The sequence below is a fragment of the Lagopus leucura genome, unplaced genomic scaffold, assembly GCF_019238085.1.
Source record: "Lagopus leucura isolate 7727_CA_CO unplaced genomic scaffold, USGS_WTPT01 Super-Scaffold_100014, whole genome shotgun sequence".
NCBI lineage: Eukaryota > Metazoa > Chordata > Aves > Galliformes > Phasianidae > Lagopus > Lagopus leucura.
In genome coordinates, this window is record NW_024962268.1 from 9,937,674 (window position 1) to 9,952,609 (window position 14,936).

At 39.5% G+C, this 14,936-nt stretch overlaps 1 protein-coding gene across 1 annotated transcript in view; it reads left to right on the forward strand.

Moving 5' to 3' along the window:
- ANKRD55 (ankyrin repeat domain 55) overlaps window positions 1-14,670 on the forward strand; it is a 50,997-nt gene extending 36,327 nt beyond the window's left edge. Inside the window, exons 10-11 of the mRNA XM_042875304.1 lie at window positions 4,816-4,917; window positions 14,297-14,670. Coding sequence (XP_042731238.1) covers window positions 4,816-4,917; window positions 14,297-14,565 — 371 coding nt within the window. The 3' untranslated portion in view covers window positions 14,566-14,670. The remainder of the gene's footprint in view (window positions 1-4,815; window positions 4,918-14,296) is intronic.
- The last annotated feature ends 266 nt before the right edge of the window (window positions 14,671-14,936 follow it).

Consider the following 14,936-nt stretch of genomic DNA (forward strand, 5'->3'; position numbering starts at 1 on the left):
TATAGAATATCAGCTGACAGCTAAAAGCAACAAGCTTAGGTATAGGAAATAAGAGATCTGAATAGATATCAGAGTTCTAGTTATGAGAATCAGAGATCTGATTATGCCTAACAGCAAAAATACAAGTCGTTAAGAAACATGTAAGGTACCTGAGCAAGCTAAGTGCCTGCAGATCACATACATGTTTCATGAATTGCAAGTTAATACGCGCTGGCCCACACGTTGTTTTGTGTCTGTATTTAACCCTGGAACTGGATATGCAAGGGAGCTGTGCTGTATTCGAATCTCTAATTGTGCCAGGAGCTGCTTCTCAATGCAAACAGGTAAGCCCATGTGTGCCACGCTGGGCGACTTTGCAGTGTACCCATTTCCTCCTACAGGCATGTGCTAACTCCTGGGCACAGTGTCACCCCTTTCCATTCCCCAGCCCTGAGAGCCCATTGGTTCAATCTGCTATGCTTAGGTTTCCTTATGGATGAATTCAGGTTGCTAAATTTACAGGGAGAGTAAATGCTTTTTATACTGTGGTTTGGAAATGATAATGTAGCAATATTGAAGCAGAGTATCAGAATTCTGAAGGAAGCTTGTAACTGCGGTTTGGGATTTAGTACTTTGACTCATATCTATGTTTGAATGAATCTTGCTGTATGGCCTATATGCACTGGAGTCCACTTCAACATATCAGTTTCTTGAACTTCATTTCCTTTGAGACTAGTCACACGCCAAAATTAAACACATCTAGCATGCCTTCCAACCACTGTAATATCCAGCTGAAAATGAAGCAAATAAGAGCAGCTGCCAAACTTACCAGTACATCATTACAAGGAGTAAACATTACACAACAAATCAATCTAACCTCCTCTTAGCAAACATGCTGAGAACAGAACTGAAACCCATTCTGAGAGGAGCCCACGGTTAAGTCAAGTAACCATCAAGCTCTGCATGGCACGGCAAACTAACTTGTAAGTGAAGAGATTGGTAGAATTGCAAATCTGGATTCAATTTTCTAATAGTAAGAGAAGATAAGGCAATTTCAGAACTTCAGGTGATTTTACATTGTGCAAATCGAGGCTGGAAATAGTTTTCCAGCATAAAAAGGAGCTATTCAAAAAGTTCCACTTCCTGAACATCAGGCCAAGTTCCTGAAAACTAAACAGACCTGGTTAATAGGCATAACTACTTTTTTTACTGTACATTCTTCAGCTGTTCACTCAGCCATACAAACCCCAACCTCCACATGTCTGTCAAGGAATGTTCCAGCATAATTCATCCTACGCTGAGGTCCGCAAGCTTCAGCTCACATGTAGAAGACAAGAAAACCTGCAGGGCTACCTTACAACCTAAATATAATGAAACATTTATGTGTTCAGCAGGAGGAGGAATAAGCTTAAGGTGGATAAACTAAATCTGAGGATGATTATGGGGAATATTTCTTGATGAAATCAGTTAGACTATGAATACATTTTATGGGGAAATACCTACCATGGTATTTAATACACAATTATAGATTTTTCTTATGACTGTAGAATATCATATGATTAAATCCTTGCTTGTTGTGGACAGAAGGAAAGATGATTTTCTACGAACATACTATGACAAAAAAAAACACAGCTAGGCAAATGACTGAGAAAACACTCAGGGCTTCATGCTTTGCACTACAATTCAATAGAGGAAGAGCAGTCTGTATGCATGAATGAGAGCAAAAACCTATCAATTACCTTCTAATTATTACAATGGGAGTTGTTTTTCTATGCCCAAAGAAAGAACAGGCCTGTGGCAGTTTATTATCTGCCTCTGAAGAAAAAAAGCCTGAGACTGCTGCAACCTCAGTACTGTGTGCAACCTGCTCTCTTTAACAAAACTTTCTAACAATGAAAAGATTCCTACAGACAGCATGAAGGACTTCCGCTGAAGCAAGTGCAACAAGAGAACGTTTGGCAGGTGTGCACTGCACAGCTGAGATACTGGCTAAATTTTTTTCATAATAAAAAGAACAGCTTACCCTTTTTCATGCTCGTGTGTGGTTTAAATCTATTTGCCCCTGTAATTAAAACTACCTCCCTCACTGTGAATTAGAGCTACAAGGGCTTTTATGAGCTTCAGGGCCTCCAGGTCTCCAGTGTACCCGTAAGTGCTGTGCCTATATGGATTGCAGAGACCAGGAATAGAGTAAGCCTGGCTCCCACCCAGCCTGCAGCGCTGCGCAGGCAGCTCTCCCAGAAAGACATTTCCTCATTGCTTTTTTACTGCAGGAGGCCTAGCTGAAGGGAAAAACAACATCTGGTCTTTGATGGACCCTGAACTCTTGATACTCTGTTTCTCAAGACTGAGGTGGCTCCACGTGGTCTTCTAATCATGGAGTATCCAGAAGAGGATCATGGGCATCAATAATCTAAGGGAACTCAATTTAAAAATTATTTTTTCAGCTGACACACAGTGTTAACTGTCTTGCATGACCATGCCATAAAGGCAGAGCTCTTTCTTGTGCATATTGCTACTAAGGCACTTGACACACAGATGGGAATTTCTAGAGGCCTTTTTTTTCTGTTTTCTGTGCTGCTGGAAATGAAAGATGAGTCAATTTACTAGCTGAGTAGCTGAGTCCTGACACTTATTCAAAGGAGCAGCTGTTGTGACTAGGAGTGAGACTTACCTATCGTGGTTTGTCTTATTATCTGCTGAGGAGAACAACGACGAATTCTACCAAAAACTACTGCCAATATTGGAAGAGGACATTATGAGTCAGATGGCTGAGCTGGCATCCACTACCTGAAGTATTTTGTACTTCCAAGGATTGCAATTATCCCTTTTTGCCAAACTAGCACCTACTTTTTATTGGAAAAATTTATAAATGAAGATATTCCAAGCGACAGGGGCAAAAGAAGACATCTTAAAAACAAAAACCACAAACAAACAAACAAACAAACAAACAAAAGAGGATAATGTAGTTAATTTATCCAAACAAAAATTAAAATTAAAGAACAACCTGTGAAGAATTTTGCATTTTGTAATCAAGAAATAACCTCTTTTCCATTTCAAATGCCATCATAAATATGCACTTACAGTGACAAAGACGATGTCTGAAAAAGGAAAAGCTTTTGTTCTCAGATATCATGTAGAACATATAGGAAGGAAGAGCAGAAGAATAGTTCCTCTTGGTGCCAGAACTTGTATACAGGGTTTCTTTATTAGTTTTGAAAACATAATTATGCTTTGTACTTTTGTTTTCCTGCCAGATATCCCTGTTTATGAAATAAACATATTCCTTTACAGGAAAAAACAACTTCCCCTTTATCAAGGCAGTTACAGTACATATATAAAAAGCTATTAGTTCTCAGAGTAAGCATCACAATAAAACCAATATAACTTGAATTGCCAGTGGGAGCAGCTGACTTGAGTTTCTGCTATCTATGTATTTATTTATTTGTGCACAGAGGACTCAATTGTATAAAAGACATTTACTAATTTTACATACACGGCAATTATCTTGGAGAGGTATTAAAGTGTAACTAAAGAATAAAGCATGAGAAAAGGAGAACAAAGCGTGTTAGACACTGGTAATCTCTAACACTTACTTTCTTCATGCATTAGCCCAGCATACATTAACTTTAAACATAGGAGCCAATGGAGTGATCCAACGTTTATCAGCTGCCACTTTGGACCAGAATCTTGTCCACTCTCTGTCTTCCCTTATCTCTGCATGCCAACAGAGCATATGCTTGTTCTGCAGCGAGCTGTGATGCAATGCTATGCTGGGCAAGGAGCATACCAAGACAGCTTGAGACTCCTCACAAGACTCACTTCAGATTTAGGAATAACAAAAAGTAAAATTTTGAGAGACTCAGACATCACAGAATATGATCAAGACAGGGAAAGGATGTGGGAAAAATGTTGACTTGTAGGTTGATTTCCTACTTATTTTTTTTTATTATATTTGATGTGGCATTTATAAAGTGAAATGCACAATATCACTTAATACATTGTATTTTCTTTTTGTACAACACCAGAGTTCGTTGTAATCATAGCCAGTGAAAAAAAAACACAACTAGACATTTTCATTTCCCAGCATCTATTTTTCTTGATAAAAACAAATTGCTATAAAGCATTGTTTAATAAGAATCTGTATCCATTTATGTCAGTTCTGCTATATTTCGCCTGCAGCAAAACCCTCTCAAGGCTCATCTTTACTGCTGGTAGACTACCACTAGCCTGACTTTCCAACTAGGAGTTGAACTCCATTTGTATAGAACTGGTTGGGTTGGAAAGGACTTCAAAGATTTTCTAGTTTCAGCCCCCTGCTGCAGGCAGGGCTGCCCCACCACCACCTCAGGCTGCTCAGGGACACATCCAGCCTGTCTTTGAGCACCTCCAGGGATGGGGCACCCACAGCATCTCTTGGCAGCCTGTGCCAGGGCCTCATCATGGTATGAATAAAAAAATTCCTCCTAACACCTAATCTAAATCTCCTCTCCTTTTGTTTAAAAACACTCCCCCTTATTCAATCTCTATCTGCTTGTGTAAAAAATCACTTTATCTATTTTCCCAATATCCTTAATGTAGATCTGGCTACTGGAATTTGGATGTTTGAACAGCGATTACTGTACTATAGAAGAGCAAGGGAAAAGCTTATAAAAAAATCAGTCATAATTTAAATGTGTAAAGAGTTATTTTCTGTTGGTGATTTCTTATTATTACATATTTTTGAGAATTACTAGAAGTTTGGGGTTTTTTTTTTCCAGAAACCAGAGATCTGCTGTGCATCTTATTGCTTACAATTATTTTCACATAATAATAGATTATATTTTTCTTCCACAGGTAAAAATTTTCAGAAGATATCCATAGACCAACCCAAAATAAAAGAACTTACTCCTGTGAGGAGCAGTCTGGCTCCTATACCCAACCACTGTGCTCACAGATGTAAGTACATGCAAACCTTCACTACAGTATCACCCTGCGTGACTCCGTAAGTGGCACCTGAGGGTTTGAGGGAGCTCACATGTTCCCCTTCTTCACAGCAACACAGAATGGGTGGTCTCAAGGGCATTACTGGATGATCCCTACTCCAATGCCCCTGCTCACAGCAGTGTTACCTACAGTAGATTGCTCTGGACCACAGAGTTAGGTTTTGATTATCTCCAGTGATGGGACTGCACAATCTCTCTGGGTAACTTTTTCAAGTGTTTCACCACCCTCAGAATAAAAGTTTCTTCTTCTGTTTAAATAGAGTTTCCTGTATTTAAATCTGTGCTCCCTGAGTCTTTTCCTGTCATGGATGTCACTGAGTTTGGCTCCGTTTCCTTACCTCCCCCTGCCAGGCTTTTACATAAGATTCCTCTGAGCTGCCTTCTCTTCTCAAAGCTAAAAAGTCACTCTTTCAGATTGTTCTCTGATATCAGATGCTCCAGTCCCTTAATCCCTATTACCCTTCACTGGACTTGATCTAGTTTGTCTGTGTCTCTGTGGTGGCAAGGGCCCCAGTACTGAGCTGTGTACTCCAGCTGTGGATGCCCCACCTCCCTCAACCTGCAGGCTACAATTCCTAACACATCCTGGGTTGTTGTTGCCTGTCTTTGCCAGAATGGCATATTGCTGGCTCTTGTTCAGCTAGATGTCTATCAGGACACCATGTTCCTTTCTGACAAGCTGCTTTCCATGCAGCTGATCCCACCCAGCATGTATTGCATGCAGGATGCCATTCATCTCCAAGGGCAGGATTTTGCATTTCACTTTGCTGAACATCACAAGACCCTTCTCAGTCCACATCTCCAGCTTATCTAGGCTCTCTGAATGGCAGCACTTCCACCTGCTGTATCAGCCATTCCTCAGGGCTTTTTATTGCTCGCAAACATGCTGAGGATGCACTCTGTGTCATTGTCCAAGCCATTAATGAAGATCTTATGCGGTACTGGCCCCTGTATCAGCTCCAAGGCTATTTCACTATTGACTGGCTCACTTCCAGATGGACTTTATACTGTTGATCACAATTCTTTTCTCCTCTTCATTTTGTAGTTCTCATCTAATAGAAGTGATCTGTACCAACAGAAAGGAGAGTTTGGTGCTACATTTGCTTTCCAGAGCAGAGGAGACTGGAAATCTCATAAATGTGGGATTTTTCACTATCAGAAAAGGTTGCATTTGCCTGTTGGTCTATGGTAGCATTTAACCAGGGAAGGACATGATGTAACGAGGTGATTTGCAATATGCGAAGAGTCACTAGAGATGGATGACAACACCCTAATAAACGCACACCATAGGAAGGTTAGCCATGTGAGACAGAAGCCAAAATAAGCAGTGACCCTTCTACAGATAGTGTGAAAAATATCATAATGGGCACTTGTGTCCTTTTGCTATTGAAAGTTTGAGAGAAGAGGATTAGATCAAGACAATCAAGTTTCCAAAATAGAAGTTCCTTCTTAATTTCCAAGACAGATCCCACTCTGTCCTGAACATTAGACTAGTTCTTACTTGAGAGTGGGAATCATTCAGTTCTCTCATTCTAAAAACTGTGGTTTCAGGAAAGCTTCTGTAACACTGGAGAGAAAAAGACTGGAAAAAAAAAATGAGTAGAGAGAGCAGCAGCCTTTTTTCCTCTGCAGTGTCAGCCAGCTCCTCATTCCTAATACAGTTAGAAGCCAGCTCCTACCCAAAGGCCAAGGAATGCCTCACCCCGCTCTCACAGCCCACGCAGAGTGTCAAGACTCAGTGAGCGTCTCAGTCTGGACCTAGCCAGGGACTGGGATGTCCTTTGCATGCAAACACTACTCCACGTCCTCACTTTCTTGTGTTCAAATCCCTCAGTGTATTTTGAATAAGGATTTGTAGTTTACTATTTGTCATTCTGTAGATTAGCCAGATTCTAAAGCATTTAGTCTTCAGAGCTAAATATAAAATCCTTTCCCTCTCGTGATCTGAGCTTATGAAGCAATACTGCATTATGACAACATTACTAAAAATGAAACAGCAGAGGTAACTTTACAGAGAACATCAGATTGTGTACAGGAAATACAGAATCCTCCCATGCTGCTGCACAGTAAATGAGAAAGGCTGTGGAATACTGAGGTGGTATTTCTGCCTCGTTGGTAGAAAGAAAATCTTTCAACTGCTTCAGAAACTTGAGCTCCAAGCTTTCTTTCTGTTTTCAAGCTTTCTACTGACATTCTCTGTCTTCTACTCAAAATATTGTTGTAAGCAAAATTCTAAAAAACAAAAATGTTTTGGAATCACTGGTATTTTTGTAGAAACTCACACAAACAACTGGGATTTTAGTTATAGTCTCGTGCCAGAAAACATGGTCTGCGAATAAGATTTGCTTATTAGAGTTAATAATCATCACATAGTGAACTAACAAAGTACATTTATACAAGTGTCACTATTGCCCAAACAACAATTCAAGATAATAAAAGAAAAGTTATTTAAGTTGTGCCTGGATTTGTGCAAAGCATTTCACATTGTCCCATATGACATTCTTGTTGCCAAATTGGAGAAAAATGGATTTGATGGATGGACCACTTTCTGGATAAGGAATTGGCTGGATGGTCACATTCAGAGAGTTGTTGTCAATGGCTCAGTGTCCAAGTGGAATGGGTGATGAGTTGTATTCCTGAGGGATCAAAGTTGGTACTGGTGTTATTTAACACCTTTGCTTTCAACTTGGACAGTGGGATTGGGTGCACTCTCAGCAAGTTTGCAGATGACATCAAGCTGAGTGGTGCAGTTGACACACGGGAGGGAAAGGATGCCATCCAAAGGAACCTGGACAGGTTGGAGAGATGGGCCCCCCTGCCAAGCTCATGAAGTTCAACAAGGCAAGCTGTAAGGTCCCACATCCAGATCAGGGCAATCTCAAGTACTGACACAGGCTGGGCAGAGTATGGCTTGAGAGCAGCTCTGAGGAGAAGGATTTGGGAGTGGTGATTGATGAAAGATTCATCATGAGCAGCAGTGTGAGCTTGCAGCGCAGAAGGCAACCTTATCCTGGGTTGCATCAGGAGAAACATGACCAGAAGGTTGAGGGAGGTGATTCGGCCCATCTATTCTGCTCTCATGAGACCTCACCTGGAGTGCTGCATCCAGTTACATAGCCCCGCAATACAAAAAGGACACTGAGCTGTTGGAGCAGGTCCAGAGGAGGGCCATGAAGATTATCAGGGTGCTGGAGCACTTCCCCTGTGAGAACAAGCTGAGAGAGCTGGGATTCTTGAGCCTGGAGAAGAGAAGACTCCAAGGAGACCTTACAGCTGCCTTCCAGTACTATGGATTAGGATTAGGGGGACCTATAGGAAAGCTGGGGAGGGATTTTCTGTAAGAGCATATAGAGACAGGACAAGGGGAAAAGGGTTTAAATTGGAAGAGGGTAGATTCAGACTAGATATTAGGAAGAAATTCTACTGAGAGGATGGTAAGACAATGGAACAGGTTGCCCAGCAAGGCTGTCAATGCCCCCTCCCTGGAAGCATTCAAAGCCAAGCTGGATGGGGCTTTAACCAACCTGATTTAGAGGGAAGTGTCCCTGCCTATAGCAGGGGGGTTGGAACTAGGTGACCCTAAATGTCCCTTCCAACCCAAACCATTCTCTGATTTCATGATTCTATGATTCTATTTTCAAATAGATTAAGTTTCTTCTTTGTTAACATAAACAACCTATTTGATCCTGGAGCTTTCCAAATTTCTATGTCAGAGCCAAAATTTTAGTCACCCTCCGTCCAGTCCTAAAAATATTACTTTTCCAGTCACAGACATTATTCAGGCAAATGGCTCCAGCAATGAAGTTTGAGTACAAACATTTGTGTTTTTCTACTAGTTTCATTGCAGTAGATGTGTGCTAAAAGCATGCAACAAAACCAGTGGAGAGGAAAAAAAAAAAACAAACAAAAAAACAACCAGGGAACTGAAAAGATAAAGCAAGCAAAAATTAGAAAGAGAACTGAAACTTGTCAAAAATAAATAAAAAGAAGAAACATCTCCTAGAAAAGGAAGGACAATGAAAAAAAAGAGATGTTTTAACCTTTAAGTAAATACATCTTAAAATTTAAGTTAGTAGGACAATATTAGCAGTGGATTTCAGTGACTTTAAGCCATAAGCTCCTATACTGCAGATGTTCTCAGGGCCGAAGAGTTATTTCAAGTATCTTTCTGAGTAGCCTTGTCATGAACTGACATCTCTTACTTTGCACCCAAACATCCTTCCTACCTCATCACACACCCCTCCCTAGGACCCTGAACAACACATTTAAAAGCAGTTACACATTGCTCACACCATGCCAGAACCATTTTCCAAGCAAATACAGAAATATTTCAAAAGAACTCTCTGTTTCTCTCACTTCTTCATGTGGCAAGAAAGGTCTGAAACCATTGTGAGGTTATTACTTGTTGAGCAAAAAAAAACAAAAGAAAAAAAAAGGAAGATCTATTTGTGCAGGTCATTTAACAATGTTATCTGAGGATTAGTAGCTGCTTTTACTTTTATATTTCATTATTTGGAATTTCTTCTTTCCCAAGTTAACAGCAAAGCATTCCATGAAGCATTTTTCTCCCTACAGAGGGTCACCATGTTTCACTGTTTGTAAAGGGAAAGAGTCAAAGAGCATCCCTTCTTCTGGATAGCATATAATCCTTCAGCAGTGCCTTCCTGACAGTGCTATTCTGGTCTCTGCAATTTGCAACAGCTGGTCCAGAGTGTCTTCCATGTGAAAAAGGCTTTCTGAATTAGTCGCTCTTTTAGTATCATTCATTCCTGGGTAGCTGACTGCCTTCTGAACACAAATAATTACCAGTGCTTTTGCTCTATATAACTTCAGGAAGTGTGGTGACTCAACTAAATGGTTCTGTATCTCAGGGACTCCAGTGCTGGGTTCAGTAGCCTGTGTTTCAGTACAAATAATAATACTTCTCATAATATGTACTATTTCAAAATCATCAGTGAACCTAGTCCTGAAATTCCTATAGCACATCCTAAGCCAAAGGTCCTGAGTGTAGTATGTAGAACGAGGTGGGCAGTATGGATGTTTAGATGCTGGTTTTCCCTTCATTGAAGGAAGATGGGTTTGTGATGGCTACCCAGTGCATAGGGGTAAAATTAAGATAAAGCTTTCACCCTACTTAACCCTACCATTACGGGCTTATCAAGTTCATAAAGCTTTCCAGAGATTTTTCACACAGATGTAAACATTGAATACTTGAACATAGGGAAACAACTGATCCTCTCACTATGCATTTGGCTTTCATGCCAAAACGTCAATGAATACAAAGTACTCTACCGTGTGTCACACAGCATATGGTCTTGCATCTTGTGTTTACCTCTGACTCATGCAAATTCAATATAAACTAAAGCAAAGCTTTTTTGTTTTTTCTCTAATAAAGGGGAACTAAGCCATTTTCTGAACTTCTGAACATGAATGAACCTTGAATATGGTCAGTGAATTAAATTAAACTGCCAAGATCCAGGCAAGTCACATACAATGTTGCCTGCCAAGGAATCAAAATTTGAACTGTACTGAAAATAGTCTGAAATGGAAAAATATCTTCCAAATTATTAAATCCTCTCGGTGAAGATTCTGCTTTGCCACAATTAAATACCTGATGAGTCTTGATAAATAAATAAGAAATATTGACATGATCATAAGGCACACGGTACAAGGGAAGATGGTAAGAACTTTAGTCTTTTACAGTGTACAAGGAATGCTCCAAAAGTAATTCCTATCTTACTATGTTGGCCCTCAACACCAAAGGCAGATGTTGGTGTTGTGGCAGTAGCAGTGGAACTTTCTCACCAGCATTCCATTCTGTTGCCAAGTGAGTGATGGCAGCGGAATGGCATCTGACATGGAAGTGCCCTTGAATTCCTCTATGCAGAAAAAAATGGCAGCCACTGACATTCATTGACATTTGCTCAACATTTATGGAGTCCAAACAGTGGATGTGAGCACAGTGAGGTGGTGGGCTGTGCATTTCAGCAGTGACAACAGCAGTGTGAAAGGCCACATTCCTGACAGCCATCTTGATCAGCTCCTCCACACAAAGCAGCAGATTACAATTGGGGAACTGTATGTGGAGCTGAATATCTGCTTCAGTGCATTGGAAATGATGGTGGCAGTGGTAGAATATCACAACATTTGCATGTGGTGGGTCAGACAATACTTACACAGGAATACAAAGAACACTGCATGCAAGTTTGCCAGTACGTATTGAACAAATACAAGGTTGAAGGTTCCTAGATCTCATCATTACCAGTGATGAGGTGTGGTGTCACCACTACAAGCCAGACTGAAGATAGCAGTCGAAGGAGTGAGAAGATATGAATACCCCATTGAAAAGAAAGACACAGGCCTCAGCATGTAAAGAGATGTGCCTTGCCTTTTGGGCTAGGAAAGGGCTGGGCCTTCTGGATTTCCTGGAAAACTCAGACAAACACCAACTCTGATTGCTACATCATGAAGTTGACTGAGCTGAAGGCTTGAACTTTCAGAATCAAGCCAAAGAAGACAACCTTTCTTTGCAAGATGATAATGCCAGGCCCCATACGAGTGTAAAGACTGTGGATCACATTTCCAGTCTTGGTTGAACTGCCCTACCACACCCACTCTATAGTCCAGATTTGGTGCCTTCTGAGCTCCATCTTTTCAGGCCAATGAAAAACAGCTGCATGTGCAGCATTGTCCTAGCAACGATGAGATTGCAGCAGTTGTGAAACAGTGGCATCTCCACTGGTATCTATTTTACAAGCATTCCATGCAGGCTCCTTTTCATCTCAAGTGAAAATGCATAGCTAATGGTAGTTACTATGTTGAAAATGAGTGTTTTGAAGCTAAAAACATGCTCTATCAAATGGCATTATCGTGCTGTTTATATCCATTGTAGTTTATATGGAAATAAATAGGAGGCATTACTTTCAGGGTGACCTAGGTGTACAGCACAAAAATTGGTAGATGCAAAATTTTTCCAGTGCCCACTGAAGACATATCTTCAATGAGGTAAATTTCTGATTTCTTAACTATATACTTGATAAATCTACAGATACAGAAGTGCTTGCATGACAAGACTTTTGTGCTTCCTCTTTACTGAGGCGTGGAAGGTTCAGAGTTTCTGTTTGAAATATCGCAGTGTATTTTTTTTACTTGAGCACAGACTGCATCCTGTTAGCTGTGCTACTGCTACTTACCTAGCTAATTATTTCCATTTTTCCTGCTGATTTGGTGGTTTAGGATTCTTTTTTTTTTTTTTTTTCCATTTATTTGTCTTAAATGTCCTATCTAAAGTATTTTGCATATTCCTTTGCTGAATTTCATTACCTGAATTTCTTGTCATTTTTCCAATTTATCCAGGCAATTTTACTTTGTAAACCTGTTCTCACCTCAAGAGCCTTTTTCAACAGGTCGAAAGGATGCATCTTTTTCTTATTCTGAAAATTTGTGGCAAAGTCAGTGTTTCTTCCTTGTTAAAATTACATAATTTCTCGCTTCTCCTGCATCCTCTGTGCCAGTGTCCCAGTGAATCTTTATAACGTTTCTTGATGAGCAGTGAGAAGTTTGACATCATATGTTCAAAGACTTACTTCTGAGAAACATCTAGCATGGAAATTTTTTAGGTAGGAAAGTTACATCAGCTTATCTGTAATCTCTTATGTCCTGTTTTCTTGTCTTTTGAATTTACAGCACATAAGACACTCCATCCATTATTCTGTCTGTAAGTTCATCAAGTGTATTAAAGGTTTAATTTGCTTAGGAAGAATTTTAAGATCAAAATTAACTTGTAAGGTCCATCTTACCATAGGTGCACTGACTGCAGTAGTTACCCATTTCACACCAATTGATGATGTGGACTGTAATTTCTAATAAAAATTTGTTCATTTAAACCTCTTTTAAAACATTTTAAATCACTATTAACTTCAGAAGTTTCTCTGGAATTACACAAGATTATTACGAAACTTCTGTAGAATCTCCTTCTACTTGCACCAGGAAAATTATCTTTTTGAAGAAGGCTGAAAAAGTCATTTTTTGCTTAATAATGAAATTCTTTCTGCATGTTAAGAATCAGGACACAAGTGGATACCAATCACAGAATGGCTGTGAGTACCTGACTGCTAGGAAACATTTGTGGCTTATTTCAAAGGATGAAGTCACCAAAAAAGATAAACACCGTAACTTCCTGGAAGCTGCTATGACTATTAGGATGAAACAAAAAATAGAACATCTCAGATGCAAACATTAATAACCTCTGTATGACAGATGAAGATGGAAGGAAAATGCTGATGGATTGAGACAGTGATCAGGAAAATATTAATGTGAAGAATAGCAAGGAAGAAACTGTAGCCAAAATAGGGATGGTATTAACTCCTGTTGGAAACTCATTACATGGTCAGAATGAAAAACAAAGGTGCAATGAATGTTTAAATTAAATGCTTGAGAATAAAATAAAGTCAAATGTAGAGAAAAATAGGTCTGTTATTAAGGTCTTGAATTCTCCTTTTAAGAACTTGTGAAATAAGAAGTTGCCTGAATGAAGCAGCTTGAGGACATGAATTTAGGGAAGGCATAAAACTGTGTTAAGTTCAAAGCACAGCACTGTTAGAGTGCTGATTGCAAGTTGAAAGTTACACATGCTTTATCCACATCTTCTTCCATGACTCCTGTAATACACAAAACACACAATAGCTGTGGCTCTCATGTTTCAGTATGAGTCTTAAGTGTGCTGAGGATACTAGCTGCTTTTGTGGCCTGTGACATGCAGAGCATATATTTATTTGGTCCTACATTCATGGCTGACTGTACCTAAGAAACCCACACAGCGTCCCAAGTGTCCATTTCATCCCCCTACAATTTTTTTCTGCAATTTCTCTTGAAAAAAATAAAGCATTCTCCCACAAAAGCTTCGTTAAAACTAATATATTACCATAAAAGAGTTCTGTTTCATGCAGCCTGTTTTCTGAAGAAAAGATATCTCATCTCTCTGAACACAACAAATATCCTTCAAACAGTGAATTCCATGTTAATCAAAAGTAAACAGTAGAACTTTTTTGGTCTTATTTATAAGTAAATCTCCTGATATTAGAATTCTTTTTTACAGCTGACGATTAGACCTGAAATGCCGTAGGCATTTTTAATCCATTTTTATCACTTCTTTCAAAAGCAGGGTCTAAGTATACACAAGACAAGCAGGTCTAAGTATATACACAAGAAAAAGCAAACCTACTATTTGTAAAAATGTCCCACTTCTCACTTTCTCTGCTCTCGTTCTCTTTTTTTCTTTTCTTTTTCTTTTTTTTCTTTTTTTTTTTTTTTTTTTCTTTTCTTTTCTATAGCTCATCTACCACCTCAGGGTGCTAAGAAGTTTATATCCCTGCCTTTAAATTCCCTAAGGACTGGAGCAGTTGTTCTCCCACCAGTGCCACCCTCCAGATCTCAGAAAAGGGGACATTCTCACAATCATTTGCTATATTCTTTCTTGCCTAATCTATCAGGAGAGCCTCTGAAACCAAGCCTTGTCCTACCTGCAATCCCAAGCCAGAAGAGATCCAACCCTGCAGAACAGCTTGAAAAATTCCTCACCAACCCAGACGCTGAAAGTTAACTCATTGCATTGGCCTCAAACACATCAGCTGAAATATATCTCAGCTTGTTACAAGATAAGTATATAGTAAAAACTCATTAATTTGTGCTAATGATGCTCTTGTAAGCTGGCGTATAAATGAACAATGGCAAAGACGTTTCTTTGCACATAATAAATGCTGCACAGTGTATTTATATAGGCATTCTCATTATACTTTTCATTTCTATGGGAATACTAAGTATTTAATGTGCCATAAATCTATTTTGTGAATGGAATCCTTATAACATGCAATCTTGTTGCAGCACTTCACTGTTAAACCCTCCATTGAAAAATGGAAGAAAGAATAAGATTTTCTGTGTGATTTACATTTCAGAATTAAAGAAACACAAATT